Raw genomic sequence first — 27,780 nt, 5'->3', positions numbered from 1 at the left:
GTCACCAAGATCCATCATTTATTCCCAGCAGGTGTTTCTGAAAATCAGTTTCAAGAGTTCTACACAGCCTGAAAGAAACAGGCCTCTCATCTGGATAATGCAGGGAAGCGTAACTATAGGAGCAGTGATTTAGAAATAAATCAGTATTCAGATTCAGTAATTTACTGCCAGACAGGTCAGGCAACCAAAGGAGGAGAAACCCAAACAAACCACACCACCGCAGGCACCAAAGCAGCAGGTGCCACTTTACAGGGAGTTCAGCACGTTTGCATCGGGCACAGCGCTGCTGATGGGTGCTCAGGGCAGCTGCTCTCACCCCTCTCCTTCCCCTTCCTCCGTGATTTAACTTTGAGGATAGAAGAAAGCAAGAAAACACAAAACCCAGGGTCCACCTCTGTCGAACTCGGTACACACCCAAAGCCAACGGCGTGGAAAGGTCCCACCCCGCTCCTCCTGAAAGCCAGATGCACAGGACACCTGAGGCTCACGTCCAGGAACCGAGAGAGATCCTGAATCGGATTTCACACAGCTCTCACTGTTCCAAGGCTGCAACTGCAGAGATCAGCTCAGATTTATTTTTAGGCGCTCCAGCCCTGTGCCTTTTTTTCCAGTAATTCTGATCAAACTCATTCCTGGAACTCAAGGACAGGTTCAGCTGCAAGACAGCGCTTCCTGCGTGTAAGATGTCACTCCCAGCAAGGATGCCAGGGAAGGAAGAAATGACAGATGCTGGCGTCACTTTATCATTTTCTACTTTATTACTTCAAATTAACAACCACAATAAAGCTCAAAAAAGTCCAATATTTACACAGGAAAAAAGTACAAAATCCCCCCCCCAAAGTTCTTCAGGTTTTTTTTTGTTTTTTTTAAATTACAAAGTAATAAAAAGTTTTGCTCTTTAATTAAAAAAAAGAGAGAGACAGTAAGAGGGGTAAATAAATTAGGAAAAAAATAGGGAGGAAAAACAAAGTGTTAAATAGAAAGGATAAAAACGAACAAAACGAAGACTAACCCCACCCTCCCCACCCTGCCAACAACCCAGCGGCTCCACACTACAGTGACAGTGTGTCTGCTACACGCCATAGGTCGCAGTGGTGATCGTTGTGTTTCAAAGCCCCAAGTGCCACAAAGCAGCTTGAGTATTCCTAAATTATATTTAAAAACAACTAAGGGGGGGGAAGGGGGAAAACGGGTGGGAGAGGGCAGGAAGGGGTTGTGCATGTATGGTGGATCTTACTCGGGGTTGCATGAGGGAAGGAGAGAGCAAGAGGCATCGCTCTGAAAGAACACCAAACTCCAGTTTCTGTGCGCCCCTCTCTTCTCCTCAAGTCCCATGGTCTCTCCGCAGGAATTAAAACAAGTTTTAATTAAAAAAAAAAATAGAAAAATACGCACAGACAGATGAAAAAAAGACCCCACTGCAGGGATGGGATGTGGGTTCTCATCTCCCTGTATTTCAGCTCCAGCCTTCCCATCCTCCATGGGACCAGGTGCCTCTCCACAGAGATCCCTCGGCACGTGAGGACCACTCGGATTAGGGAAGCCTGGCACTTCTCCCGACAGCCGAAAAAGAAACCACAGAGAAGCCACCCGAGGAAAGGAAGCCCAAGTCAACGATTAGGCCATTGCCACAATTCCCCCTCACAGCTTAAAATTCATTTAATGGCTTGAGAAAATAAATTCTGTTATAATAATAAAAATCAGACTTCTACCATCAAGTGTGGCTGGAATCTGATTCCTCCTGGCCCACAATGGCTCCTGAAAAAAGAACAAACAAAAAAAAACCCGAACAAAAAACCAACCCTCCCACCATCCCCTGCCCTCAGAAAAAAAGGAGAGCAAAGTTAAAATTTATATGGCTAGAAACCATATGATTTGAAAATTAAAAAAAAAAAAATAATAAAGCAGGAGAAGATACCCAGAAGAAGGGGAAAAAAAAAAAAAAAAGAGAAACCAAAAACCAGGAGTAGAGAGTCAGGAGAGGGAGCTGGGGGTAGCCAGTGGGCACAGCGGCAGGGCTGGGGTAGGGCTGGGGGGGCAGTGGAGGTGTTCCCGCACGGCTCCCAGGTCCGTCAGCTTCTCAGAGGCGCGCTTGCGCTGGGGGACGCAGGCGGCCCTCTTGGAAAACAGCTCACGCCAGCGCGGGGGCACAGCTCGACTCCTCGTCCTTGGCAAAAAGAAATTCCGTCGGGGGGTTTTTTTTTGTTGTCTTTTGTCTTTTTTATTTTTTTTTGTTTGGTTTTGTTTTTTTGTTTTTTTTGTTTGTTTTTTAAAAGAAAAATACAGTGAAGACACTAGAAAGAGAAAAAGGAGAAAAAAAAAAGGAGAACAAAGGGAAGAGGACATTAGGAGAAAAGGTTCTTCCCAGCAATTCCAATGCCAGCTGGAGTGTAACAAATCAAATCAACCCCTTTCTTCTACACTCCTGCCACCCCTCGGAGTTACCTTGCCCAGCTACTGTTGTTTCCCCTGCAAGAGGCACTCACTAGCTGTGGAAAGTCTCACACACTTGATTACGTGCTCAGCACTCGCCTCCCCAACACTATCACGCTGCCAGAAAAGCATTCATTAAGAACTAATGAAATGGCTCTCCGGCCCAGGACCTTCTCCACCTTCCCTGCCCTCCTGGAGAAATGGAAGCTACCTTCACACCCAAGATAATCCATCCCCCCAAGGCTTTGGCAGCCAACCTTACTCCTCCCTCCAAAGCCAAAAAATCATCTCAAAGTAAAGCGAAGGGCAAGGAAATGTACCAATCCCCCACAGCAACATCAAAGCTTTAACCCAGTCCCTAATGCCATCAATTCCCTCCCTGGGGGATCCCAGGCATGAGGACAGGCTCACCTAAGCAAACACTGGTCCCAGTGGCAATTGCTCCTCACTTCCCAAGGTGATCAATGGCACGCTTGTCTACAAAAGTAGAGGGAAGAATAGGTAAGGGATGGAGAGGAAGAAAAAGGCACAAAGGACACCAAAACAGAGAGGCTGAGCGTTTCTCTCAGGATATCCTCCCTCCCAAGAGTTTACTGTTGCACTTCTCCAAACCATTGCGGTCTGGAAGACAACCAGATGAAGGCTTACTCTGAGCAAAGCAGAGCTCAGAAGACAGTACTGAGCATGGCCTCCACAAAATATGTAACTGCAGAGCCAAGGCATAACCTGGTACCACTCCCCTCACTGCACTGTAGAAGCTTCAGGTTCACATCAGCTCCAGCAGATCAGGTAAAAACCGCTGTGGGGCCCTTAGTCCTTCTGGGACATCCAGGCCGAGGCCACGAACATCGCAGCAGGGACTCACCTGTGATGCTGAAATCCGTGACACTTCTTGCCGCCCTGTGAGGTCAGATGAGGAGACGTTGGCAGGAGCTCCTCGGTGTAACCTCATGCTGACCTTCCGCTCCCTGTCCACTCTTGAGATTGCTCTGGGGGATGTGTTTCCTGTTGGGGTAGAGAAACGTGAAACAAGAATATCAGTCGATAGTTTAGATTTCCAGCCAACAAGAGGGGTGGCACCCTCCCCCAGCTCTCCCACCCCACTCACCGGACTGTTGGATTCGGGAGGTGGGGGTGGAGGCCATGGGCTCGGTGACATTACGAAGACGGTTGGCAGTGGCTCCAGCAGGCGGGCCAGGGGGCAGCGCTCGCGTGGCTGACCCTCGGAGTTGCCCCATCCTCTCTTCTCGCTCATGCTCTCGCCGCTCCCGATCCATATCCTCAGGGTTCCGGGCTGCTCCCTGAGGAGAAGAGAAACCCCCATGCCACGCACGACTGTCAGGCAGGAGAGACAGCAGCAGCCCCAGACAGAAAACACACGGTGCTCCCTCATGCCAAGAAAGCAGAGCTTCATCCCCAAAACACGTTCGCCCCCCACCATCTTCCACTCCACCCAGAGAGGGCCTCATTCTCTTCCATGAAGAAAAGGGGAAGAAAGCATATGGTACTACAGCTGTTATTGCAATCCACATCTGTGTCCCACCTCCAAATATAGTTCTCTCTTGAAAGATTATCCCTACCTACCTATAGCTATAGATTTATTGACACACATGCTCCATCAGACACCCTCACTAATACAACAGTAGCTGTACACCCCAGTTAGCACCGCTAAACAACCCTGCCTCTTTTCACTCTACCTGCTCCCCTTTCCCAAGTTGCTCACCAGGGGTAAGTACAAATGGCAGGCAGTTCCCAGCTTTCCTCTCCCATCTCCATGATACGAATCATCCCCTGCCCCTCCAGCCCTTTCCCCACACGCACTCACAAATTTAAGCATGTTCCAGTCAAAGACGTAGTCATAGGAGAAGCCTTGGCGGTGGAAGAGGTTGCGGAAGAGCTGCCGCAGGTACGAGTAGTCAGGTTTGTCATCAAACCTCAGTGAGCGGCAGAAGTTGAGGTATGTCGAGAACTCAGCTGGAGGGATCAGAGAACAGTTGGTTGTTGAACACCATCCAACCCCGCTGGTCCCACCACAGAGCCGCCACAGCCTTTCAGCAGCAATGTGCTGGACCAGGATGGCACAAACCGAGCTGCGCAATGAGAACAGAGCCTGCCAGTTGCAGTGCTTTGGCCACCAAGAAGACCCCATCCCTATTTTTACCAGAGGAAATGCTCACACATCTGTCTGCTTCCCCAAGCAAGAGGTATCAAGTCAAAGAGCCTGCTGAAGGAGATTAAGAATGCAGGCCTAAAGAATAGGTGGAGGTAAGCTTTGGGAAGCTCAGCTCAGACCAGAGGTCCTCCTAGTTCAGTAGCCTGTCTTAAGCAGTGGCCAGAAGTAGACAGCTACAGAGGAGAAAGACCAGGGCAAGCATGTCCGACACTTTCATTGACATTAGCTCAGCTTCCACCTACTTTCAGCTCAGGGAACTTCCTGATCTGGATGTGCTTTCTAATTATTTAATAACCCTCAGTGGATCTCTCTTCCATGTAGTTGTCCAATCTCTCCTTGAACTCCTGTAAGCTTTAAGTATCCACAACATCTCCTGGGAAGGGGTTCCCATTTCTGGGATTCATCACAGTTGGCCCTCATCTTCATTACCCAGTAAAAACTCAGGATCGTCAGCACATCTCACCTCACTGCCCACCACCCTTCCAGACTGTTTCTGAGGTCCTAAAGATCCCTCTCAGCACTCTCATGCCCTAATACCAGGCTTGACTCTCCACAAAAACACGTTTCTCACTTCTGAACCAGAACTATATGACCACTGGTCTCTTACCCTTCTCATCACTGGTGTCAGCAGCACATCCTGGTCTGGGGGTGCTGGGCACCTGCCCTTCAGGAATCAAGGTTCCATGGGGAGCAGAAGAGCAAGCCAAGCATCAGACAAGACAGCCATCAAGATCAGAGCACTTACAAGGGTATCCTTTGCAGAGCACCTCGATGGGCGTTGACATCTTTTTCTCACTGATCCTCTCATACTTTTGGCGCTTGGTGGCAGCCTTGAGGCCCTGCCAGGGCAGTGAGCCCAGGTTGAAATACATGAGCACGTAGCCCAGGCTCTCCAGGTCATCACGGCGACTTTGTTCTGTGAGAAGAAGTTACAAAGGGGCAAGGAGTGAACAGCAACCAAAACTGCTTTGGCAATCACACAGCTTTGGAGGTGAACATGGAACAAAAGAAACAAACCCTCTCTCTTCTTTGGTAGATTTCTACGGACAGACAAAGTTGTAGAAGACATTCCAGTACAAATTCCTTTGGGGATGTACATACTGCAAGAGTTAAAGCACTCCTCTCCCCATAGCCCAACCCACTTCATAAATGAATAATTACTCTGACTACCTCCTCACTTGGACAAGCCTTAATTCACACAAGAATTCAACAGCTCCAGAAGTGCTGCAGTGACACTGCCTACTTTGCTCTTCCCAGTCCCAGAAGAAGGGCACCTACACTTCTCCACCCAGAATGATACTTCACCCTGGGGATTAGTCATGACAGAAAGACAAAGCTAACAGAGGTAAGCCCAACACAACCCTTTCAAACACATCTTCTAATTAACCTGCTGATACTCTTTACACAGGGCAGAAACGAGGAACTAGTGACCCCTTCTTGTGGTAAATGACTTCACTGATAGTTTAGAGAAGCCTAACATGTAATACTGTGCAAAGATCTTTCCGGATTGGTGGCATTTTTTTAAGCTGTGGAGGAAAGAGGCAAGAATACAAAGGTATACTTTGAACAGAAGGCTCCCCTCCAAATGGGGAATGACTGTGTAACTGGCATCACTACCAACTCCACTCAGAGCAAGGGTTGCCCTTAATATGCCATTGTAAGGGCCCACTTTTAGATGCTTATTTATGAAACAAAAAAATTGTTTCCCAAACAAAAACATTCCCCATTGAACTTGTTCTCTGGAATGGCCAAGCCAATTTAAGTTTCAAGTTAGCACAAGATGGAGTTGATGCAGAATCTCAGCAACTGAAAATGTTGACTGGTTAACCTGTGAAACTCCCCCCAGCTCCTCCAACATGCTTACAAATTCATCTACAAATTTTGCCAAGAAGCTCTTGCCCTTGTTCGCCTCCCAAATAAAATAAAATAAACACTTTCGAGAAAGTGCTTTACATCTTGAGAACAACAGTTTACACAGATAACAGAGAGGCAAAATATGGCTTGAGGGAGAGCACAGGGGTAGATAAAGACTAAAGACATTAATCTATTAGAGCAATTTACTACTACAGCACATTTTGCCGGATTCAGTGCCATGTCTTGGAAGATGCTGCAGATTATGTATTATTGGTTTGCGGGTTAATTCTCAGTATCGGTTACATGCTACCACCCACCCCATTCAAAGGCCAGTAGATTATTACAGCTACCCCTTACTCTGCTAGCCGAACTGAACCCTAATGAAGGAGTAGCTGTAGCAGGTCACAGATCTAGATGTCCATGTGCACTGACACAAGCTGTGGGTCACCATGGGCCTTTCTTCCTCCTGTATCTCTCTCATAGCCTCCTACTGTTTTTGAGAACTAGCAGGCTTGGCAAGTTAAAAATATAAGGGGGAAAAAAAAAGCACTCTGGTTGCACAAGATAAGGGGGGATCTCATCACTCTGTAACTGAGAGGAGAGAACCTTTGGGTCAAAGCACATGAAATGCCATAAAAATGTAGTGTTCCAAGAGAAGAGTAGAGGAGAAAGCAGCCCTGCAGATCCCCACAGTGTCTTACTTTGAGCATGCAGAAATAACAGCATCTTTTGACCTCACTAACTTACTGCCTCAGGTTGCCCACTTTAAAGGGGCTAATACTTCCTAATCTTATCAGGCTGCTGCCAAAGATAACTACATGACTGTCTGGGAGATGCTTAGATACTAAGGAGGGAGCAGGGAAAAGAAACCCACAGTTTTGCATTTGGCCTAAGGTTGGGATATGTATACTCTCAGAGGGCTGCGATTACACACTATGCATATCAAAGAAATAAAACTAAACAATATTTGATAGTGACCTACATCCTGAGACAGGAGGCCTGTGGAAATGCAGTCAGAACACACATCCGGGGCCTGAAAGCACAGGAGACCAGGGTAACCTCAATCCTGCAATTTGCCAGCCCTTGAAGTATCCATGCTGTAGCTTTAAAGCCTATAACTGTGTGTTCCCTGTCTGGAGCGTGGTGGTGCCCCTCAGAGAAGCAGGGAAAGGCAGGGCAGGAACCAGAGAAACCTACTGAACAAGCAAATCAGCGTTTTAGGAATAAATCGGGATCTTGCCTCTAAAATCTTGCTTGAACTCCACACTGTTTAGGGCAGGCTGGATCCCACACCTTCACTTGCGTGGAGCACAGCTGCTTTGAGCACAGCTACCGACCCCATCCAGAACAGGAGACGCTCTGCGAACATATGCCTAGGCACAGTTCTAGTGATTTGGGGAAGGCCAGAATTAGAGACTTGAGGTTAGGGAGCCTGAAGTCAGTGGGGGATGCTACAAGCCCTTACCGGAGGCAATGAGAGTGGGTTACAAAATCAAACTGGGAGCTCACTAGTATCCACTACATGCATGCAAACACACCTTAACTGTTCCTTAACACAGCAATATGAGCGAGGAAAAACAACTGCAAGCACAACACCCAGTTATTAAAATGCTGAATGATAAATGTCTGATTGCCTTGCATCCCTGATGTCCAGTATCTCAGGTATATGTGGTCATTGTAGCTCACTTAAACAATGTCAGTGAGATTTAAATCTCTCATGAGCCTGAAGCACCAACATGATGGGTTACAGTTGGCAAGCTACCTCAAAACACTGTAGCTGTCTTTCACCTGTAACCCTAACTACAAGATTCTGAATTAAACCTTGGATGGTGGTGAAGAACAACAGTTCCTACATCCCATTCCCTTGTTTCATCTTCAGTTACTATTACACATCTCCATATTTTTATTTTTTTTTTTTGCCTGGCCTCATATACCAACATCCTCAGGATACTAGATAACATTAGACAACAAAAGCAGAGTAATTAATTTGAGTTAGAAAAGTTCACCTCTACACAGCACAGAAACATTATTTAATATCACTACTTTCCACTTCTAGAAGCTTGACAATCATTGACTAACTCTCACAGCATCCCTGGGACACAGGCAAAAAAAAAAAAAAAAATCTCACTTTACAGTTTGAAAAGAGAAACACAAGTGATGTGAATGCACGCAGAGCATTCAGTCCAGAAGCAGAATTAGTCATGACCTGCAACATCACATCACACTTCCTCTCTCCATTTTATTTCAGCTTCTCAGCTGTCCTACAATACATGGGGGACTGCTACTTTTATAAGACACTCATCCTTTCCTCCCTCCCTCCCTCCCTCCAAACCCCCCTTCCAACAGAAAACACAAGGTTGCCTTCCCACACAACCCAGCATGACCTCTCAAACCCAACCCACCCTGAAAGCAACCTCCTGCCAGTTCCCTCCCACTCCCAGGGAGGCTCCCAGCCAGCCCACACCCTCACTCCCCTCCCAAAGCAGGGTCCTCAGAAGGAGCTGAGTCAGGGGTGAGTAGCAGGACAGTGAGTTACCTGGGGAAGACATGCTTGGGCAAAGACAGGAGACTGGAGGACAGGTTACCTTGGATGTAGCGTTCATGACAAAACTTGTTTCTTTGCATCCTAAAATGCCTCCTGGTCCCCCAGGACAGTGCTTTCCCCCACCCAATCCTATCCAAAGCAATGCTGTTCCCATGCAGGTCTCCCTAGAAATCAGCTGTCTTTACTGGAGCGAGCCCAGCTGCAAGCAGTCTTAACCAAGCAACGTTTTCCTGACTCCATATTCAGTTCTGATTTTGCACGTGCTGGGACTACACTTCCCCCTTCTCTCCCCACTGCATGGCAACAGCCTTTAAAACCACACAGAGGGCAGGATCAGCAGAAGAACTTTATGCTCTGCAAGCCTACACCGATGCCATCTAGGACATGCATTTGGGGAGGAACTGCCCCCTGCCCCCAGCCTCCCATTATCCAGACAGAGCCCACCAGGCTTCTTCCAAGACTGTCTCCTGGGCACCCCTGGGCGTCTATTTCAGACTTTACAAGCTCCAGAGGGTGCAAGGGACTCTCATTCCCAGAGCATGTGAAAATTGACTGGAATGTGTGAACCAAAGCCTGCACAGTCCAATGACTCCCCCAACAGCAAGGCTCCAGCTGTGGAAACCCTCCCCAATCTCGCCTCCTACTTTTTCCCCCAGTCATTGGAAAAAGAATGTGTTTCCTCCAGACATCGGAATGCCCAACCCTTAGCTTGCACATTTAAATACAGGCCTTTATTCATTTGCTATTCCCGTCACATGAATACCCCAGCACCTGGTTCCTTCCCTCTCCTTAAACCGCATTAATGTAACATTCAGAGACTAAATTCTCTGTCTTAAAAGTCAAAAAATCCAGAGTGATGGTTCCCATGGCAATGCTGCTAACTCACAAACGTGTCTGTCATACACCCTGTGGCAAGGTCTTGAGAAACAGGAACTCCAGCTGCAACCCTGACACCCTCATCTCCTTTCCTCTGGGCAAGTCATGTAACCTTTATGCAGATAGTTCAGGGGAACTATTTGCAACGTGGAGGTAATACACTCGAGACCTGTTGCACAGAGTAACTCACACCCAGGCTTTCCCGAAGCAAAGGGCACGAAGAGAGCGACGGCTGTGCTCAGACCGATAGCATATGCAATTTGCCCTCGGATTAGTGTTCAGACATTGTTTGTTCATCCTGATGCACAAGCCAAGCACCAGCAGTAAAGGGCTAAGTTGGGGTTGAATGAATAATAAAGTCCTTAAAAAAAAAAAAAACAACCCCACAACCAGACATTTAGCCTCTCGTGATCAGTTCAGACAGAGCAGGCACACACAAAAGAATCGACAGACATAGCGGTGAGAATTATTTTGTGCATGTCTCCTTGTGGCAGTTACCATGGCTGTGGAAATTTTGACTGAGAATTCAATGGAGAGTCAGTTATATATAAGCAGGTCAAGCCAAAATACAGAAGACCAACTCGGAAAGCTCTACGAGAACTATTTTTACTACATGGAAGAGGTCAGGAGATCACAGCCCGCTCTCAACACACCACACTCCCCATTTTGATATAAATAAAGCATTTTCAGTTTACAGTTATACAGTATTAAGCAAGGAAGACAGTGGGAAACTGCTTTATTTTCTGCAGGTCAAGTCTTGACTCCAGATTTCTGAGAGACCATCTGCAAGAGGGGAGAATGGGAAGCTTTCCCTAGGAAGAATAAGGACATGAAATCCTGTGCAAGCTGTTAGTTTAAAAGGTTTGAGTTCCTTGCCCTGATTTTCAAACTCCAAGCTTACACATTTCAGAATAAGGTCTCCCCGAGATGCAAACTGCAGTGTGAGCAGAGGAGCTACTTTCTGGGGTCCGCAGGCAGGGCAGCTTCAGTGTTCCTGATCTTCGCATTTGCCAATCAGTAGCAAAACCCAGTCAGCCTGCTCAGAAGGGACCCTACGGTAACTAAGTAACTCTCACACTGTGGACAAAGTTTAGCCCAAGCAGGGGAAAAAGGTCACAGACTGGAGACAAGTATCTGCTTAGGGAACCAAAGAGAAAATTGCAACAGGTTTTCACCTCTGTTCCTCACAGCAACCAGGTGTTGTGCATGAGGGGCTCATTCCCAGGACAAGAGTTTGGGTGATTTCAGGAGATTTAGGTGCAGTGGGTACTAACCCGCACAAGGCTTTTACAAAACCTAGGATGATGGCCATCACCAGTGTAAGACCTGGCTGAACTCTCAGCACTCTTTCCCAGCCTAGTTTTATCCCCACAGTACTAGCTATACACACTAAGAGCAGAGCCCAACCTCCCTAAAGCTGTCTCAATCTCTCTCAGTGGTGAACGGGGCAGTGTGGTTCACAGACACACATATTTTGAAGGCCCATGACAGCCAATCCTCAACCACAAAACCTGGATGTCCAGGAAGTAGGAAGCCTCCCCTCGTTTCAGCTTCTTGTACATTTCCAGCACATGGCTGTCCTCACCCTCAGTGGTGGGTAACAGGAGTATGACCATATTGCAGCGGGCCTGTATCCTTCGGCTCTGACAGCTACAGAATATCACTGATGAAGGCACTCAGGAGACAACCAGAGGGGTTTCAATTGGACATATCCCTAAAGGCTCAGTGCCTGCAAATGTCTCCTTTTTACATATCTAATCAGCCTGCAAAAATTGTGCAAGGCAGAGTTAGCAGCAGTAAAGTCAGGGAGGTCACAGTCTTGATGCTGAAATAGGGCCCACTGCACAAAGCAGCACACAAACACATACTGGTAGACAATTTCTGCCTTCAGGAGCTCAGAGTGCCACGAAAGGCAGGAGAGGTAACACAGGCGTAACAGTTATTTTCCCAGCATCTCAACACAGGTCAGCAGCATAGCCAGGCACAGAACCCAACCCCCTCCTTCTGGGGACACACTACCTCCCCTGGAAAGCCCCAGCAAGGGGCAACAGCAGGCTCACCAATTCCCAGGTGGGTGTTGATAGAGGCGTAACGGGCTGTGCCAGTCAGATTCTTGTTTTCCCGGTAAGGGATGTGCTGGTGGGTCCGGGCATCTCGGTACTTCTTGGCCAAACCAAAATCAATGATGTATACTAGGTTGCCTTTTTTGCCAAGGCCCATAAGGAAGTTGTCTGGCTTCACATCCCGGTGGATGAAGTTCTTGGAATGAATGTACTCAATACGGCTGATCTGGAGGAGAGGAATAAATAAATAAATAGTGAGACAAGAGAGAAGGTAACATCGTAACTGTGTCTGTTAAAAACAGCACTCTGTCCAGGACACTGGCCTGTGAGAGCAGGGAAAGGGACACTTTGCAGAGAATATCAGAGATGACAGCCAAGGCAAAGACACCCTCTGGAGGCAGAAGGATCTGGAGATGGAGATGGAATTCAACCCTGCACACCAGCCCAGTTCTCAATTTGGGGAGGTCATCATTAGCACCACAAGGAAGGATGGGAAGCAAGTTTGTATGGACTAAAACTTTGAGCTTCAGTGTTGACACCAGTCAACTTCCAAACTTAGCCAGGCTGGGAAAGGAGAGGGTCCAGAACAGCTAAGGGTCCTAAACCCAGGGCATGGGTAATTGAGTCAAGATAGGTAGCGATGTCAATCATTCATCAAGCAGGCAAAAGCATCTACGCATGCAACACTAACACAGGGTGAGCAGCAGGGGAAGGAAGGAGGGATGGAGACCAGGAAAAGCCAGCAATGCCTAGGTTCCAGGTCTCCAGCTTCATCAAGAAATAGAAACCTGGCAGCCACTTGCTGCTAAATGAATAAAGCCTGGGATATCGCAGTTCTTCAGCAGAGGGGAGGGGGGAAAAAAAAAGGCATAGGAAAGGAGAGTAGGCACAAATGCTTCAAAGGAAACTCACCATCTGGTCTGCCAGGAGCAGAACTGTCTTGAGACTAAATTTGCGGGAACAGAAGTTGAAGAGATCTTCCAGGCTGGGCCCCAAGAGCTCCATCACCATGACATTATAGTCCCCCTCTGCTCCACACCACTTAATGGAGGGGATACCCACTGGGGAAAGAGAAAGATTAAGCCCACGGAACAGAGGAAAACTGCTGCATCCCCTGCTGAGAAGATCATATGTAACACCAAATCATTTCCTTTCTAAGGCCCTCCAGAATAATTTCCTTCTTCAACCACTCCCCCGGCCCCATGCTTTCTTCCCCATCTCACCTCCTCCCTGCATCATCTTGTAGAACTTGCTTTCAATGTGGAGCTGGGGATGCTTGGTTTTGACACATTCCAGTTTGATGGCCACCTCTTCCCCAGTTGCAATATTGGCTCCTGCATAGAAATGAAGGTGAAATGAAGATTGTGCAAGCTTCCACTGAAGCTAAACACTTTTAACAAGGCCCATACAGATGGCAAAACCTTAAGATTTGCCCTGAAATTTATTCCCTGTAACAGACAGAGAATAAATGGGATTCAGCCACTTCATACAGAATTTCCAGTGCTGCCATTCGCAAAGGCAAGCCCAGAGGAAGGCACATGAATAGGAAACCAGTTCTGATCCTGCAGCCAGGCTAGAACAACAGTCCTACAACGTGTTAACTGTGCCAGACTTTGGGAGGTCAATCAGTATGCATCGGCAGTACCTAAACTGAGTGGAAGTTTTAGCTGTTCCTGATCACACACCTAGCCCCTGAACCCAAGCCAGCCCCCCAGGCAGTGATATGGAGTACCTCTTCAGGAGAAAAATTACTGGTTACCTCAGGTACATCATTTCAACAGAGACAATTAGTTCAGGAGCAGACATTGCTAACATTCCCAGCTGCCTCTGGTTTCTCCACAGCCCTGACCTGCTCAATACATACAATTCCCAAATCTTCAGCTTCTCCCTCTCTTGAGGGCTTTAATAATACCTTTATCTTTTGCCATCACAGAAACATTTGCTATATCCTAAATTAGAAGTGTGAAGAAATAAACTGAATCCGGTACTGAATTAAGCTACTCAGACGCCTTTGTTGAAGGTATTGCTAGATGGTTTGTGATGACACAAAATAACCACTACCCCACGCGCTTCTTTCTGAAAAGAACTGAGCTGCCACCCACGAAAGCCAGCTCTCTGGTCCCAAAGTGCACTGTCAAAGAAGGAACAGGCTGGTCTTTCTCACATATTAGCTGAGAGGATTCCAGATGTTTCACATCATCCTAAAATGGAAAGAATGAAGGTCTGTGCACAGGTCACGGGAATGACACTCAAGACTTGCTTCTCTCCCCCACTCCCATGCCTGCCTTATACACACACAGACAAGTCCTTCCTCCAGAACTGTTAAAAGTTGCACTCAAACACAAATCAGAGAGCAGCTCTGATCATGAGCAGCTTACGAATACTGTCATAAAATAAACTACTCCAGAACATGCACGCCAAACATGAGCTAGAGTCAAAAGTGATGTTTCATAGATATCCCATAGCTAGTTTTGGTAGGTCTGGTTAATTCGTGCCTCCTGATCCCTGCGATAAGACTTTCAGAGTCCACAAGGATAGCTGCAGATAGATCTCTCCATCCATCCTCTTTCACACACCACCTCCAGAGCCAGGGACCAAAGAGAAAAAGGAAATGTTCACACAACTGGATCCCTTCTCCCCCTGGATCCTAAGTAGATCCATCTCCTGTTGAGGAGTTCTGGCTTGTACACAAAGTTAGCCAAGAGCCGCCTGCTAGCAAAAAGACATCATCTAGATACTACAGAGCCGGGTCGAGACAGACAAGCTGCTAGGAATTTGTAAGAGAGGAACAAAAACGATCGGGGCCTAGAGGGATTGATTTACTAAGAAAGATTAAAAGAGCTAAATATGTAACACAGACAAGAGATACAACTAAGAAGGGTGGGGAGGAAGAATGGGACATGACAACAGTCTGCAAATATTTGAAGGCTGTAAACACTAAGGAGGGAGAGGAATTATTTAGGGTGCTCTGAGGGAGGGGAAGAAGGAGCAATGGGGTGAATTTAATAAGGGTTTTTACTCAAGATCCAGGAGAAGAGAAAGGGAAAAAGCCGTCATGAGAGCTAGAACCACTTGTCCAATGGTTACTTTTGGAAAGATGCTGGCATTTTCCACTTAACTGCTGGCCAACAAAACAAGCCTGTACGTTCCCTTCACTCCACCACAGGACCCTTCTTAGAAGCACCAGGAGTGCAAGGAAAAAGAGAGCAGGAAAAGGGGCTCAGATCACAGTAAGAACGTGGCCCTGGACTAGTATCTACCTTTTAAATTGGTGTTCAATCACTGGCCCTCATTCAGCATGGAAACACCCAGGACATCCAAAAAGATAAGGACACTTCCTTTCCTTCTCTCTTTCCCCTGCCTTAGTGAAGACTTTCTTCCAAATCCTCTGCAGCAGCTCCCTTGTCTGTTCCCTGGGGGAATTTTTCCCTCTCCTAGTCCATCTGCTGACACACACACAATGATAAGTCTTGTTGACTTTTGGCAGCAGTAGCATTAGCATTTCGAATGAACCCTACTTCCCAAAGTTGAACAGTGGAAAGATAAATGAGTTCTCATCTCCACATTACCCCGTGTGTCTAGGAAGATGATGATGCATCCATCTACTAGGCTGCCTGCAGGTGGGGAGTGTTATCTGTGAGCATGTAAAGAGGGAAAAGGAAAGGGAAAAGGGAACAGGGAAAGGGAACAGGGAAAGGGAACAGGGAAAGGGAACAGGGAAAGGGAACAGGGAAAGGGAACAGGGAAAGGGAACAGGGAAAGGGAACAGGGAAAGGGAACAGGGAAAGGGAACAGGGAAAGGGAACAGGGAAAGGGAACAGGGAAAGGGAACAGGGAAAGGGAACAGGGAAAGGGAACAGGGAAAGGAGGGGTAAGCATCAAGAAAACTTAAGATTCTGCAAAATGTGAATACACCATTCAAATGATCAACACAGCCTTCAGCCCCAAACTCTCCATAGCCCAAGCACAGGTGTTAGTCTCTTAGAAAAAGAGGAAACAACCCTGTGGCCTGTAACAGCAAAAGTAGGACCACTGGACCTAATGAGGAGCTATTCTTTGCTGAGGGGGTCACCGACTGAACACTTCAGGCTCACCCCCTCCCCAAACCCCCGTATGTCTTCAGGTTGATCCCTCTACCATTTTTTGGGTAGAGATCTACCCAGACAGAGACTACCACAAGCAAGGAGGGGATTCATGGGCAGGAGTCTCTCTGATCCTTTGTTCCATGCTTTAACCACCATCTTTTTTAAAGCTACAAGTACAAAAGCAACAGTTCTCCGCTCCCTCTCCAGACTGGAAAGCACCACATTTCAGACAAATGCAGAGGAGCCTGCCTAGCTTCAGCCACTCGAGAGACGTATGTAGGATTGGGGATAATTCCTAACATCCACCCCCAGTCTCGCTCCGCTGTGAAAGCTGCACAAATTCAACTCATTCATCACGAGCTGTTTGAAACAGGGCCCCGGGGACAGAGGATGTCACCAGCTAAACGGGATCTTTTCGGAATGGAAGCCTTGCTGCATGTCTGATACAATAAACGCCACCCTCCCTGCACATCGGGCAAGCCAACAGGCACATCCCCCCGCTCTCCCCACCGACCGCTCCCCTCTCACCAGCTTGGCAGAGGGAAGAAAGGAGGGCTGGGAACAGATGGAAGAAGTCAGATAGGGCGAGAGAGAGTTAACAGGCCAGGAAACAAAGGGAAGGCACTCCCCTCCCAGCAAGGGAGGAGCCTGCCACCAGGAACTGTCCCCAGCCAGCGCAGGTCCCAGCATGCTTTGTCTGCCCCACCATCCCCAGCTCCTCTCCACCCCCAATGCCCCCTCCAGTGCATCCTGGCCTCAACAATTCATACCACATCCAGAACCCTGCCCTGCCTCTTGGCCAACACCTCTGACAAAGCACCTCTCCTCCAATGGCCCAAAGGTCTTGGCAACTCCTCCACAAACTGGGTTCTGCACTTCCCAGTGAGCATTTTGAGAGGCAAATGGGCTAGCAGAGGCCCATGGGCAGCCCGATCTCATTTCCCACCCTCCCATGCCAATGTGGGGAGAATATTTCCCCTAGCACATCTATATCCTCAAGGCAGGGCATGCAAGCAAGGCATTGTGCTTTAAGCCCCAGCTGAGGATTAACAGGAGTCCATCCTTTGTGTCTGCCCATATGGAAATTCAAGTTTCCTTCTGACAGGAAAACCCCAAAACAAATGCCAAAGAGCACAGCACGCAGTACCCACTGGTTACAGAGCAGGTGAAGGTACTAACATCCTGACAGAGAGAAGCTAGGGATAAACTGTACAGCCCGTGCTCGTCTTCAGAGACAGACAAGGCTTGTCTGTCTCTGCTCCGTCTCCACACCATTATCAAGAGAGTGAGCTGTGAGGTGAATCTGGTGCAGGAGAGAAGTCCTCGTGAACGAGTCCCTCTGTCTGCAGAGCAGACCATGAGAGGACAGCATGAGCACAAGCGTCCTCCAGACGCACCATCAGAGACTACAAGCCCCACCCCTCCAGGCTGGGGAGTCACCCAGGCTCCAAGAAGTCTCGCTATCACTGCTTCAAAACACGCTGGCTTGCACCTCAATGAACATCACAAGGGCTTTGATACTGCATTCAAGTAACTTGGTTGAACTCGGCAGTTGGGGGCATCCCGCTGCGGTCACCACACTAGGGCACTGGGGCTTCCTCTGCCTCTCCTGTTGTTTGGTTACGGGCAAGGCAGGCACAACCTCTTCACCAAAGCCTGTTTTCCATGCCCCTTTGCACAGGTGGACAACCCGTTACGTGGTGCAGAGGATTACAGTATCAGGCCTTTCCATTCAGTACCTCCCTTCTTTCTCCACGGGTACCCCAGATGTTTTGCAAGATCCTGACAACTTATACTGTCCTAGAGAGGGTCTGAAAGGCTTCAAGCCCCAGCACAGGTGGAAAATCCTGTGTCTGGGCTATCGCCCCTCAATCCCTTGCACCTGGAAATTAAAAGCACTGTCACCCAAGACACTAACTGGCTGGAGGGCTACAGAGGAGTGATACACAGGAGCAGGCTGCAGTAAAGGGAGCACACAGTGGAATTGGGATCCCAGATCCATTATTTATCATCTTTGTTCATGCTCTGGATAAAGGTGGCAACAAAGCCTGTTACTGATGATTCCCACAGGATACTTAATCAAAAGAGGCTGCCAACACCAATCAAGAGAGAATAATAACGCAAGAGGGAACTGAAGATAAAAGCCAGAGGTGGAAAACAAAAGGTGATTTACAAACACAGGGAAAAGTAATCTGAATTAGAGGTATTCAGTGAAAGGAACTCGGGGAGGGATGGGAAGATGTTGCAGAACCTAGAAGAGATCTCCTACAATACAGCTGACTGTGCACCAAGGCCAATTCAGCAACCTGATACAGTGTTGGTGATGGGGGAAGCCAAAGAGACCCAAAGCAGCCTATGCAGAGGCATCACGTTACAGATCACTCAAGGGTAGCCCTTCCCTGCCCAGCACTGAAAATGCCACATCTCGAATGCTGCGTAGGCTCTAAGTTGCTCAGCAGATGGACAAACTGTGAAAAACTGAAGGAGCAGCAAGAGTGAGGAGCGGTGGATGTACTGGGAAGCAAAATACAACTCAACTGAGCAAATTAACAGTCAAGGAGCATATGACGACCATCTGTAAGTACCCAAAGGGTGCAAACACCAAGGAGGGAGAGGGCAATCATTCTGCTGGCCTGCAGACTACAGCTAAACAGGTAGTGGTGAGAACTAGACGACAGGTAAAGCCACGCCAGCTCTCATGGAGGGATCAATCAGGCTGCTGGGTAGTCTCGCCACTCTGGCCCCACATGGTTTGAGCCAATAAAAATATCAGCAGGCAAAGCATCAGGGAACATATCTACACATCAGCATGCTGGCTTGGAAGAACTTCTCCCCCAGTGACATGCTGTGGTAACAGGAAACCTAGGGTCTCATGGCCTCTGTCCATTGAGCTCCCAGCTCAGGTCATTCCAGACATTAACTCTAAATCCCATGACAGATCTAACAGATCTGGGCCCCAGGACTTTAACCAGGCCAGCGTCTCTGACCTGTTTTACACCTCCTGGTCTCAGACCTCTCTCTCAAAGGTGCTGGACCACCTCTTCCACTACCAGTCTTCCCAAAACTTTATTCCTTCTACCCTGAAGGAACAACCATCTCATCCCTTTCCACCATCCACTCTTTACAGAGTTTACACCCACACACACCTAAGCTCAAGAAAAGGAAGCCAGAGAGCTGCAGCAGTGTGTATGACAAATATGCCCTGAACAGTCCAAATCTAAATCAGTCTTGATCAAACACCAGTGTCTCTCCAATACCTGTGAGGCAAAGCTGAGCTCATCCCACTTTCTTTGCCACCAGAAGACCGGCTGCAACTAGCAGTATTCCTTGAAGCTCTTTTTCTCTCAACCACATCCAACCTTACATGGTGCCCACAAATATCAACAGGCAAAACAACCCCAAAACAATGATGCCATTGAGAAAAGCAACCTTGCAAGTGGAAGGACAGAGATTCACACTCACCTAGGTAAATGTCTCCAAACGAACCACTGCCAATCTTTCTGCCCAGACGGTATTTGTTCCCCACTCGAAGCTCCATGGTTCAGTCGTGCTGAGAAAAGAAGCACAGAAAGCGCAGTGTCAGAGCAGAAACAGGAAGTGAATAATGTAAGTCTACAGAAGAGACCTCCCCACTTCACCCAGAGGCTGGGTGCCATTTTTAATCTTTAAATACTTCACTTTCTACACAGCCTCTACCACCTCTCCTAATCTCCTGGATGTCCAGGCACAGCAGGAGCTAGAAACGCTGCAGGAACATGACCCTTTCAAGCATGTTTTCCATGTTCCCATTATGGGAATGAAGAAGGATTGAATCTTTTCCCCACCATTTTGTTCAGAGACTGGAGGGGGCAGGACATCCCTCCTAAGAAGGTTTCAGTGCGTGATCGCTTCACACTCTGAAGAGAGATGGTCCTGGTTCCTTGTAACCTACAGTCCCTGGCACCACGACAGTGGTAATCTCGTGAGACACCAGAAGGGACAGGCATAATAAACCCTATGAGAAGGAGCGCTCTCTGGCCCAGTCCTAGACCAGCACCTCAGTGGTGGTGAAGCACAGGACCCAAGGGCTGCAAGAGACAGACTGCCAGGAGCAAGCAACCTCATCACGCCTGGGCGGGGACCGGCACAGGGGACAGGGAGGAGACACCGCTGAACTGAACCCTGCGAGGCGTGCACTGACTAGGAACACCATTTGCTTATCTTCACACAACTTCTGCTGATGGGATCACAGCCTCCATCGTCTACCTGAGCCTCTCTGTCTCTGTTGCCTGCCCAGGTGTGCCGGCTGTTTGTTTTTAGCAGCTCAGGCCTTTCCTTGTCCCTTTACCTGATGTGATTAGCTAAGCCTTTGACCTGCTATACTCCATCAACATGCCCAGGCTTAGCCTGCTCACCTTCCACAGAAAATCAACTAGGTGGAAGGACCACAGCCACAGAGTTTGTTCTCCCTACCAACCTCAACTTCTGCTGGAAACACCTTGGCCAAACACAGTTCCAGCAGTTCCCCCGTTAACAGCCCCCTTTCCCTCACCCCTTCCGTGGCCACAAACTTACTCTAGGAACTGCAGCTCTTCCTGAGACAACCAACGCATCTCCTTTTAAAGGGATATGCCGCACTCCTAATGTGTGCAATGCTACATTATTAGCGTACAAAATGCAGACACAGAGCCTGTTGGGGACAGGAAAGGTGAGGAATGATTCATGTTTTCACAAGCAGGTGAGAGGAACTTTCCCTTGCTGGAGCTCAGTGGGAAGGAAGCATCACTGAAGGAAAGATGGGAGGAACAGCCTTGTGAGACACAAGCACAAAAAAATAATCCCAGCTACAGGATTCTGGGCATACTATAAACCCAGAGCTGCTTCTCCTGCCCCAGGAGATGGGATTACAGAAAGAGGAATGGACGGGCTGCAGAGACGTACAGGGAAATAATCCTATCAAGGCGTTCAGGGGACATTATGAACCCTGAAAGCAGAGCTCCAGTCACCAGAAACCACACACAAAACACTTAGAGGCGGAGTCCCCTCACCTAGTATTTACTTATGCATGTGGGTTTCTGCGCATCTAAAGTCTACAAAACCCTGTGGCTATTTCTGACTTTCTTACTAGAAGGAATGTAGGCAGAGCCTTGGGAACCAAACCAGGAGGCAGGCGTACCTGGGTGAGGGCACAGCAAACAAGACATGATTTTTATCCGCTGCCTGCTCTTCTGTATAACCACATTAACATGCATCTTACTTGCTTACACTCATACTCCAAGAAACGATCAAAGGTCTGTGTCCCCGGGAACCCGTCACACCACCGTCAGGAAGACAGCCTTCAAACCTCCTTCCTTCATGGCCGTGCTGGCCCAGGCCTGTGAACCCTCAACGCTTCCACTCGAGTCCAGCTGCTGGCCAGGGCAAGCACAGCCAAGCAAGCTGCAGAGGCCGGGCAATAGGTCCCGGCAGGGTCCCCTCCGCACCAGGGCACAGCAGTTACTGCTCTGCAACACCACAGTCCCAAGCCTAAATTTGGTCCCACCCTTCTGGGACAGGCAGGAGCCAGGTTAAGAAGGGTTTCTCACACAAGGAGGCAGTGGCCCTTCTAGCTGATTAAGCAACAGGCTCCGAAGGGGAATCTAAAAAATGCTCCGGGGTGAGGGGGTGGAAGCAGAGAGCAGGATAATGGAGTGAAAAATCATAGTCTCGCACAGCTGTCATTTTGCCTTATCTCCCCCCCAACACATACACACGAGTGTGCTTAGAAAACCTGGGTGGAGGATAGCCAGAGAGCAACAGCCTGGATTCATGGTAAGGAGGCAGTACACACACATCCCACCCCCCCCAACAACTGCTCCAGGAGTTCAAACATCTACCGCGTTTGCTTCTACTTCACACACGTACCCCCACCATCTACAGCTTCAGCCCTTAGCATCAGATCTTCAGGTCTACTATTACAAGAAGGAACAAAATTTTACATATAACATTTATATTATATATGAAATCTGTATTACTCTCTATGTGTTATTTATACAGGTAAAATTTAAAAAGCCATCCCTCTCTCTCCCCCCAAGCAGGCTTAACCCTTCCTGCGCTCTCCAGCCAAGGCAGCATTCCCAGGGGCTGCAGGGCAATTATTTAGTTAAACCATTTAGTTTTCCATAAGGGATTAATGCACATACAACCTCAAAGAAAGCGTGTGCTCTGCATGAGCGTTTGCATACGTGAATATCCAACATTACACAGACACCTACAATATACTACACAGCTTCCAAAAAAAAAAAAAAATTACTATCCAGCCACCAGCGCTGCTTCCCCACACACACCATTTTGCACCAATCCCCTTTTATATAATATAAAATACCCATGTACAGGCACAAAGGCCATTATATAAACACACGATAGAGTTGATCTCGCTCTGCTGTGCCAGCACCAATGGCGACAGAAGACTCGGGGACCACGTCAGGGGAGGGGGGGACACAGGAGGGCCACCTCAGTCCCACCTGAGGGGGTCGGGAGTGAGAAGATGCCCTGGCTAGCAAAGGCCGTGCAAAAACCAAACCCACAGCTCCATAATGGAGGCTGTCGAGCCCAGCACTTCTCCGGCTTTTGGTGGGAAGCGTGGGGAGCAGGGGGGCTGCTTTGCCCATAGATCATAAAGGCTTTACATGGCTTTTTTTTGTGTGTGTGTGCGTGTGTGAAGGGAATAAAGGAAGAGGCTGGCAAAACAGTAATTCGAACTGGCTTAAAAATGGGAAGGAAAAAGAGAAAAATTACATCTTGATTGAAATGCAAAACATCAAACCCCTCCAGATCGTTTCACACTTACAAAAACGAGAGCAGCAAATAAGATAAGGGGAGAAAAACCCCACATACAGTAGAGCGTTTGGACGACATCTGAGGAAGAAATAGCCACGACAGGAAAACAAGGGGAGGGGGTACAAAAAAAAATAATAAATATGTCCCTTACACCCCCACCCCCTACACGCAAAACACTACGCGAAGCCAGCCCTACCCGAGCTGCTATTTTTCCGGGTAGGTAACAAAAAAGCAGCCACCCCCGGGAACGGCGCTGAACTTCTCCTCATCCCCCCCCTCCCCCGCCCCGGCTCCCGGCCGCGGACCCCCGCCCAAACCCCCCTCACAAAAGGAAACACCGACACCCCCCCCCCCCCCCCCACTCCCCAGAAACGCAGACCTTCCCCCCGAAACAGGAGATGAGAGGAGCTGGGGAAGGAGACAAGGAGCATCAGTGAGCGCGAGGCGTGGGGGGTTAAATCACCCGGGGGGCGGCCCCCCGCGGGGCCCCCCACAGCCCCCCTAACGAGAACGGCACAGCACCCCCTCCCCGCTCGCCCCGGCCCCGCCGGCAGGCAGGCAGGGCCCCGGCAGGGGGACAAGGGGAAGAAGGGGGGAGCCCCCCCCCAAAACCGCCGCTGCCGGAGGGGGCGACTCCCTCCCTGCGCCCCCACAAAGGGGCTTTTGTCCCCCACCGCCCCCCCCGGCCCGGCTCATCGCGCCCTGCCCTCCCCTCCCCCGCGCCCTCCCCCTCCCTCCCTCCGCGCAGACAAAGAGCCGGAGGGGCCGCCTTTCCCCCGGGGTTTGCGCCCCAAGATGGAGGCGGGCGCCCCCCATACCCACCCTGACGGGAAGGGGGCCGTGTGGGGCTGCTGCTCCGCCGGCTGTCAGGGGGCCAGGCGGCCGCGGCGGGAAGGATGACGGAGGATTGGGGAGGGCTGGTGGCGGCCGTGCCCGGCGCGTCCCTCCTTCGCTCGGCTCGGCTCGGCTCGGCTCAGCGCGGCGCGGCCCTGCCTGCCGCCTGCCGCCTCCCGCCCGCTCGCCGTCCCCTCCAGCCGGCGTGTGCTCGACACAACCCGGCGCTCAACCAGTTTCCATTGAGCCCCGGAGCCAAACCCACTGATGTCACCCAGCGCAGCCCCGGCCCTCCTCCTCCTCCTTCTCCGCGCGCCGTTAAAGGCGCAACAGCCGCTCGCGCTGCCTTCCCGCCCGGCGTCGCCCCTCAGCCCCGGTCAGGGGGAGGCCTACCTCCCCCCCCCCGGGGTGGGTTTTGGGGGGACGGTCCCCCTCAGCGGCCGCCGGGCTCTCCGCTGAAGGTTCTTCCTCAGCGAGGCGCTGCGGGGGGGAATGGGGCAACAGCCCACCCGTGGCACCCCACTGCGGTGGGGGGCAGTGGGGAAGCCCCAATATGGCGCCCTTGCCACCACAGCAGGGTCATCAGCCCTCGGCCCTGCTTGGGGGTCCTCACACAAGGGCGCCGGCTTCCATCACAATGGCGGCGGATGCCAAGAAAGGCCCATAAGGCGTCACAGCTGCCCCCAACCTCACAAAGAGGGTCAGGGCTCCTCAGCCCGTGCCCTCAGGAGCAGGGGGCACCCCTTGGGTGAAGCACCTGCAAATCCACGCAAATGTCGGCATGCACATATAAACCCTAAAGCAGACTGACAGAGGCCCACGGGGCACCCACCAGCAGATAGGTGCAAAGCCAGGGCTACCCCCCCAGACGCCCAGGTGTTTGGGGGCCAGATGGCCACTGTGCGCCGCAGCAAGCCCCAGAGCAGCTCAAAAAGAGCCAGTTGGGTCAGGGGGAGGCAGGCAGGGTGTGTCAGACCTGCATGGGCGTGCAGGAGCTGAGCCGGGTCTGGAGAAGCATTTGGGGGCTCCCAGGAGGTGGGAGGTTGGGACTGGATGGGCAAAGGAGGAGCGAGGCGGTGTTGTGCAGCTCTGGGAGCAGGAGTGCAGGGGGGAGGCTGGAGGCCAGTGCAGGTGAGAGGGAACAGCGGTGGGTACTGTGGAGCAAGAGCCAGACACTTCCAAGCTTCTCAGGCACCAGAATGGCCTTGTTAGTGAGGAGCTGCTTCGCCACAGTCATCGCAAAGTCAAGAACTGCAACTCCTGCGGTCCGACTAAGGGTGGAGGAGATAAGCGTGATGGGGGAGAGCTCAAGAGCCACCATACCAGACCAGCCCCTGTGTGCATCTAGGCCAGGACCCCCATGTCAACTTCCAAATGCACAACATAAGCATGTTGGCACCAAGAAGCCCAAGTTGCAGCCCTGCCGGCACTATGCAGTGCAGAAAGCAATCATTGCCTCAAGTTGTACCGAGATGGTGGGCCGCAACGCTCTGAATCCCACTGCCAGTCAGCGCCCATGCTGAGCTGATGGGCCATTGAGACCTGGGAATAATTCCTGTTTCATGCAACCCTTTGGGAACCAGTGCCATTTCCCTCTCTCACTGCTGGGCCAGTTTTATCACGGAACTTTGTCTCCATTCTGATAAGTTAAAATTTAATTGAGTTTTTTGTAGTAATGACATTTCCTTACACATGCTCCATTGAACCTCTGTAGTTTCACAGCTTACATAACAGCAAACAGATGGGAAGGTAGGTAATAAAGTATGCAGCTGCTGCCGAATCTGGCCGAGGGCTTGCCCTCCTACCCTGGGTGGGTGCACATCAGCCGAGAGGGAATTTGCTGAAGCCCAACACAGCTCACGACTTTGCTGCCTCCATACAGGCACTGAGCAAGGTGGGCTCTGCCAGAGAGGGCTCCTGGAAGGATGGATCCAAACTGGATCCCAGGAGAGTCGGCTCTCAGCGTGGCAGGTGGGACCAGAACTTGGGGTGACACTGCCTGGCAGGTGGGTGCAGTGTCTGGGGGGATGATGGCCACACCAGCTCTCCCCCTGTTGCTGGCTGAAGGAGTGGGAGGGAATTTGAAGTAATTCCAAACGTAGACACCGCCCTTGGGGATGAAATCAGAATGTGTGTACGGACACTTCAGCTACCTTTATTTTAATCATTTAGGGCTTAAAATAAGAACTCTTTAATTAGAAACATTCCCTTAACTGAATTGTAATCAAGCTTTTAGTGCTGTTAGCCTGGTTAACCATGTGATCTAATAACACCCACCTTCTTCTCTCTAAGCATTACCTAGTTACACCTCTTCTTAGGGAGTGATTTATATTAGGGAGCCTGGGCCAGGGGCTGCTGGTTTTGGCTATTTGTGCAGCAGCCAGTACTGCGGGGACCATGTCTCCATCAGGACTGCCAGTGCTCCAGAGGTACAACAGGTAACTCCTGCCCCGGTATCTAAAAAAGGTAGGTGTTCTATATAACACAAGCAGCAGTACCCTGACTAGAGAGGCTGGGGTTGGGTTGGGAAGGGAAGAAATTTGAGGGACGGGCAGAATCCACTCTCACAATCTGTGCTGGGTCACCTCCATTCCTCTCCAGTTACCAAACTGGTGTGCAGCGGTAGCCACAAGCATCTTTTCCTCTCTGCACCTCTCCAAAAAATGAACAAGTCCTCAGATGTTCCAGAATACAACAACGGTGCATTAAGACTTTGTTTAAATTCCAGCACCTGGAAGGCTGCCTAGCCTCCCAGACCCAGTAGTGAGCCACAGCCACACTCATAACCCCATGCCAGGATGAGACCCCAGGAGGCCTCACCTCATCTCTTCTCCCTGGTTTACCTGGGAAGGATCTTTGAGTGTAGAGCATGGAAGGGAGTCGAGGCTTCAGCCTCCAGCTCCTTAGCTCAGCAACTGGGGGACCTGCACCTGAGACCCTTCATGTCTACCTTTCACGGGGCTCAGACGTGGTCAAAGCACCCCCAGATGAGCCAGGGAGTGCTGCTGCTGAAGGCAGGCAAGCAGAAGATGGGCTACATGGGGTGGCTCTGCTTGCAGGCCCTTTGGCTGCTGTCCTGTTCACATGGGAAGGTCCTCAGGCAGTCCCCAGTGCTCACACTGCAGCGCTGTAGAGGGAACCCATGAAAATGTGTCTTGGGCTGGGTCTTGTGGGCTGATGTATACCTCCCTAGACACCCATCCAGCCTCACCACTGCCCGCCATGTCATTCCTCAGGCAGGAAAGGAGAAGAAGGGCTAGAATTGCCCTGTTTGTTCACAGTGTCACTCCTGGGTGGCCTTCCAGTGTCACCGTATATGATATTCATAGCACCTAGTAAAACTCGTGGGAAAGCTGAGCTCCAGTGACCTAGCAGGCCTCAGAGAAATGCCAGGTCGCATTTGGCAGCTCTGCCTGATCCACAGTGAGCAGAATCCCGTTTCACTCACTATCCGGAGAGGGACATGCTGCTGTGAAGACCAAAGCCACTTCTTCACAGAGACTTGCCTGTGCTAGGAAAGTGTGAGGAATCAGGGAAAGAGCAGTGAAAACTTTGACCCTGTGCTGAAGTTCTACTTCTGCAAGGCCAGTGAAAGCAAGAAGAGATGAGAAGTGAGAACAAACGCATTTCTACCTGCAATTCAAGAGCAGGTCCCGAGGAGGCAGATACCTGTGGCTTGACACATCCAACAGACTTGTTCAAAGAATTAACTCACAGTTTATTCAGAACATGCAGCCCCCACTCAAAAAACAATGATTAACCTTCACAGAGTCTTTTTTGTGGGACATACCCTCTAGTTTCACAGTACTTCCCAAATAATAATGGATTTGCCTTTTCAATACGTGTACCAAGCAAGAGAGCAGTATTTTAGAGAAGACCCAGCATTCCTGGAGGGAAGGTCAAATGCAGCCTACAAGGTGGGGATGCTGATCAGAGCTTTGCCAGAGCGCCTGCATTTTAAAGCATTTTCCACAGTCAAGTGCAAGTCCCCATTCATAGACAGCAGGGAGCAATAAATACTCCTGCAAATGACACATCAGGATCCCAGGATAGCACAAGGCTAAAAACAAAGCAAAATGCCAAAATAAATAAAACATAGCTAATAGCTACCTCTGAAAA

General features: G+C 49.8%; 1 protein-coding gene across 1 annotated transcript; it reads right to left on the bottom strand.

Moving 5' to 3' along the window:
• Window positions 1–780: 780 nt before the first annotated feature.
• Window positions 781–23,904, bottom strand: CSNK1E (casein kinase 1 epsilon). The gene is made up of 11 exons (XM_068400361.1): window positions 23,650–23,904; window positions 19,492–19,579; window positions 13,168–13,278; window positions 12,857–13,005; window positions 11,942–12,170; window positions 5,352–5,522; window positions 4,259–4,407; window positions 3,542–3,734; window positions 3,299–3,438; window positions 2,845–2,910; window positions 781–2,294 (listed from the first exon to the last, which is right to left on the bottom strand). The coding sequence occupies exons 2-10, from the start codon at window positions 19,565–19,567 to the stop codon at window positions 2,845–2,847; spliced, it is 1,284 nt and encodes a 427-aa protein (XP_068256462.1). The 5' UTR covers window positions 19,568–19,579; window positions 23,650–23,904; the 3' UTR covers window positions 781–2,294.
• Window positions 23,905–27,780: the final 3,876 nt, after the last annotated feature.

This window comes from Nyctibius grandis, chromosome 5, assembly GCF_013368605.1.
Source record: "Nyctibius grandis isolate bNycGra1 chromosome 5, bNycGra1.pri, whole genome shotgun sequence".
Taxonomy (NCBI): Eukaryota; Metazoa; Chordata; class Aves; order Nyctibiiformes; family Nyctibiidae; genus Nyctibius; species Nyctibius grandis.
Note: the sequence above shows the minus strand (reverse complement) of the source record. Positions and strands in the feature narration are given on the sequence as shown.

Coding starts and splice junctions, on each gene's coding strand:
- CSNK1E (XM_068400361.1), bottom strand. CDS start 19,567: ATGGAGCTTCGAGTGGGGAACAAATACCGTCTGGGCAGAAAGATTGGC. Junction 5,523..11,941: donor CAACACCCACCTGGGAATTG/GTGAGCCTGCTG, acceptor TTCTTCTCACAG/AACAAAGTCGCCGTGATGAC. Junction 2,911..3,298: donor CACGGATTTCAGCATCACAG/GTGAGTCCCTGC, acceptor CTACTTTTGTAG/ACAAGCGTGCCATTGATCAC.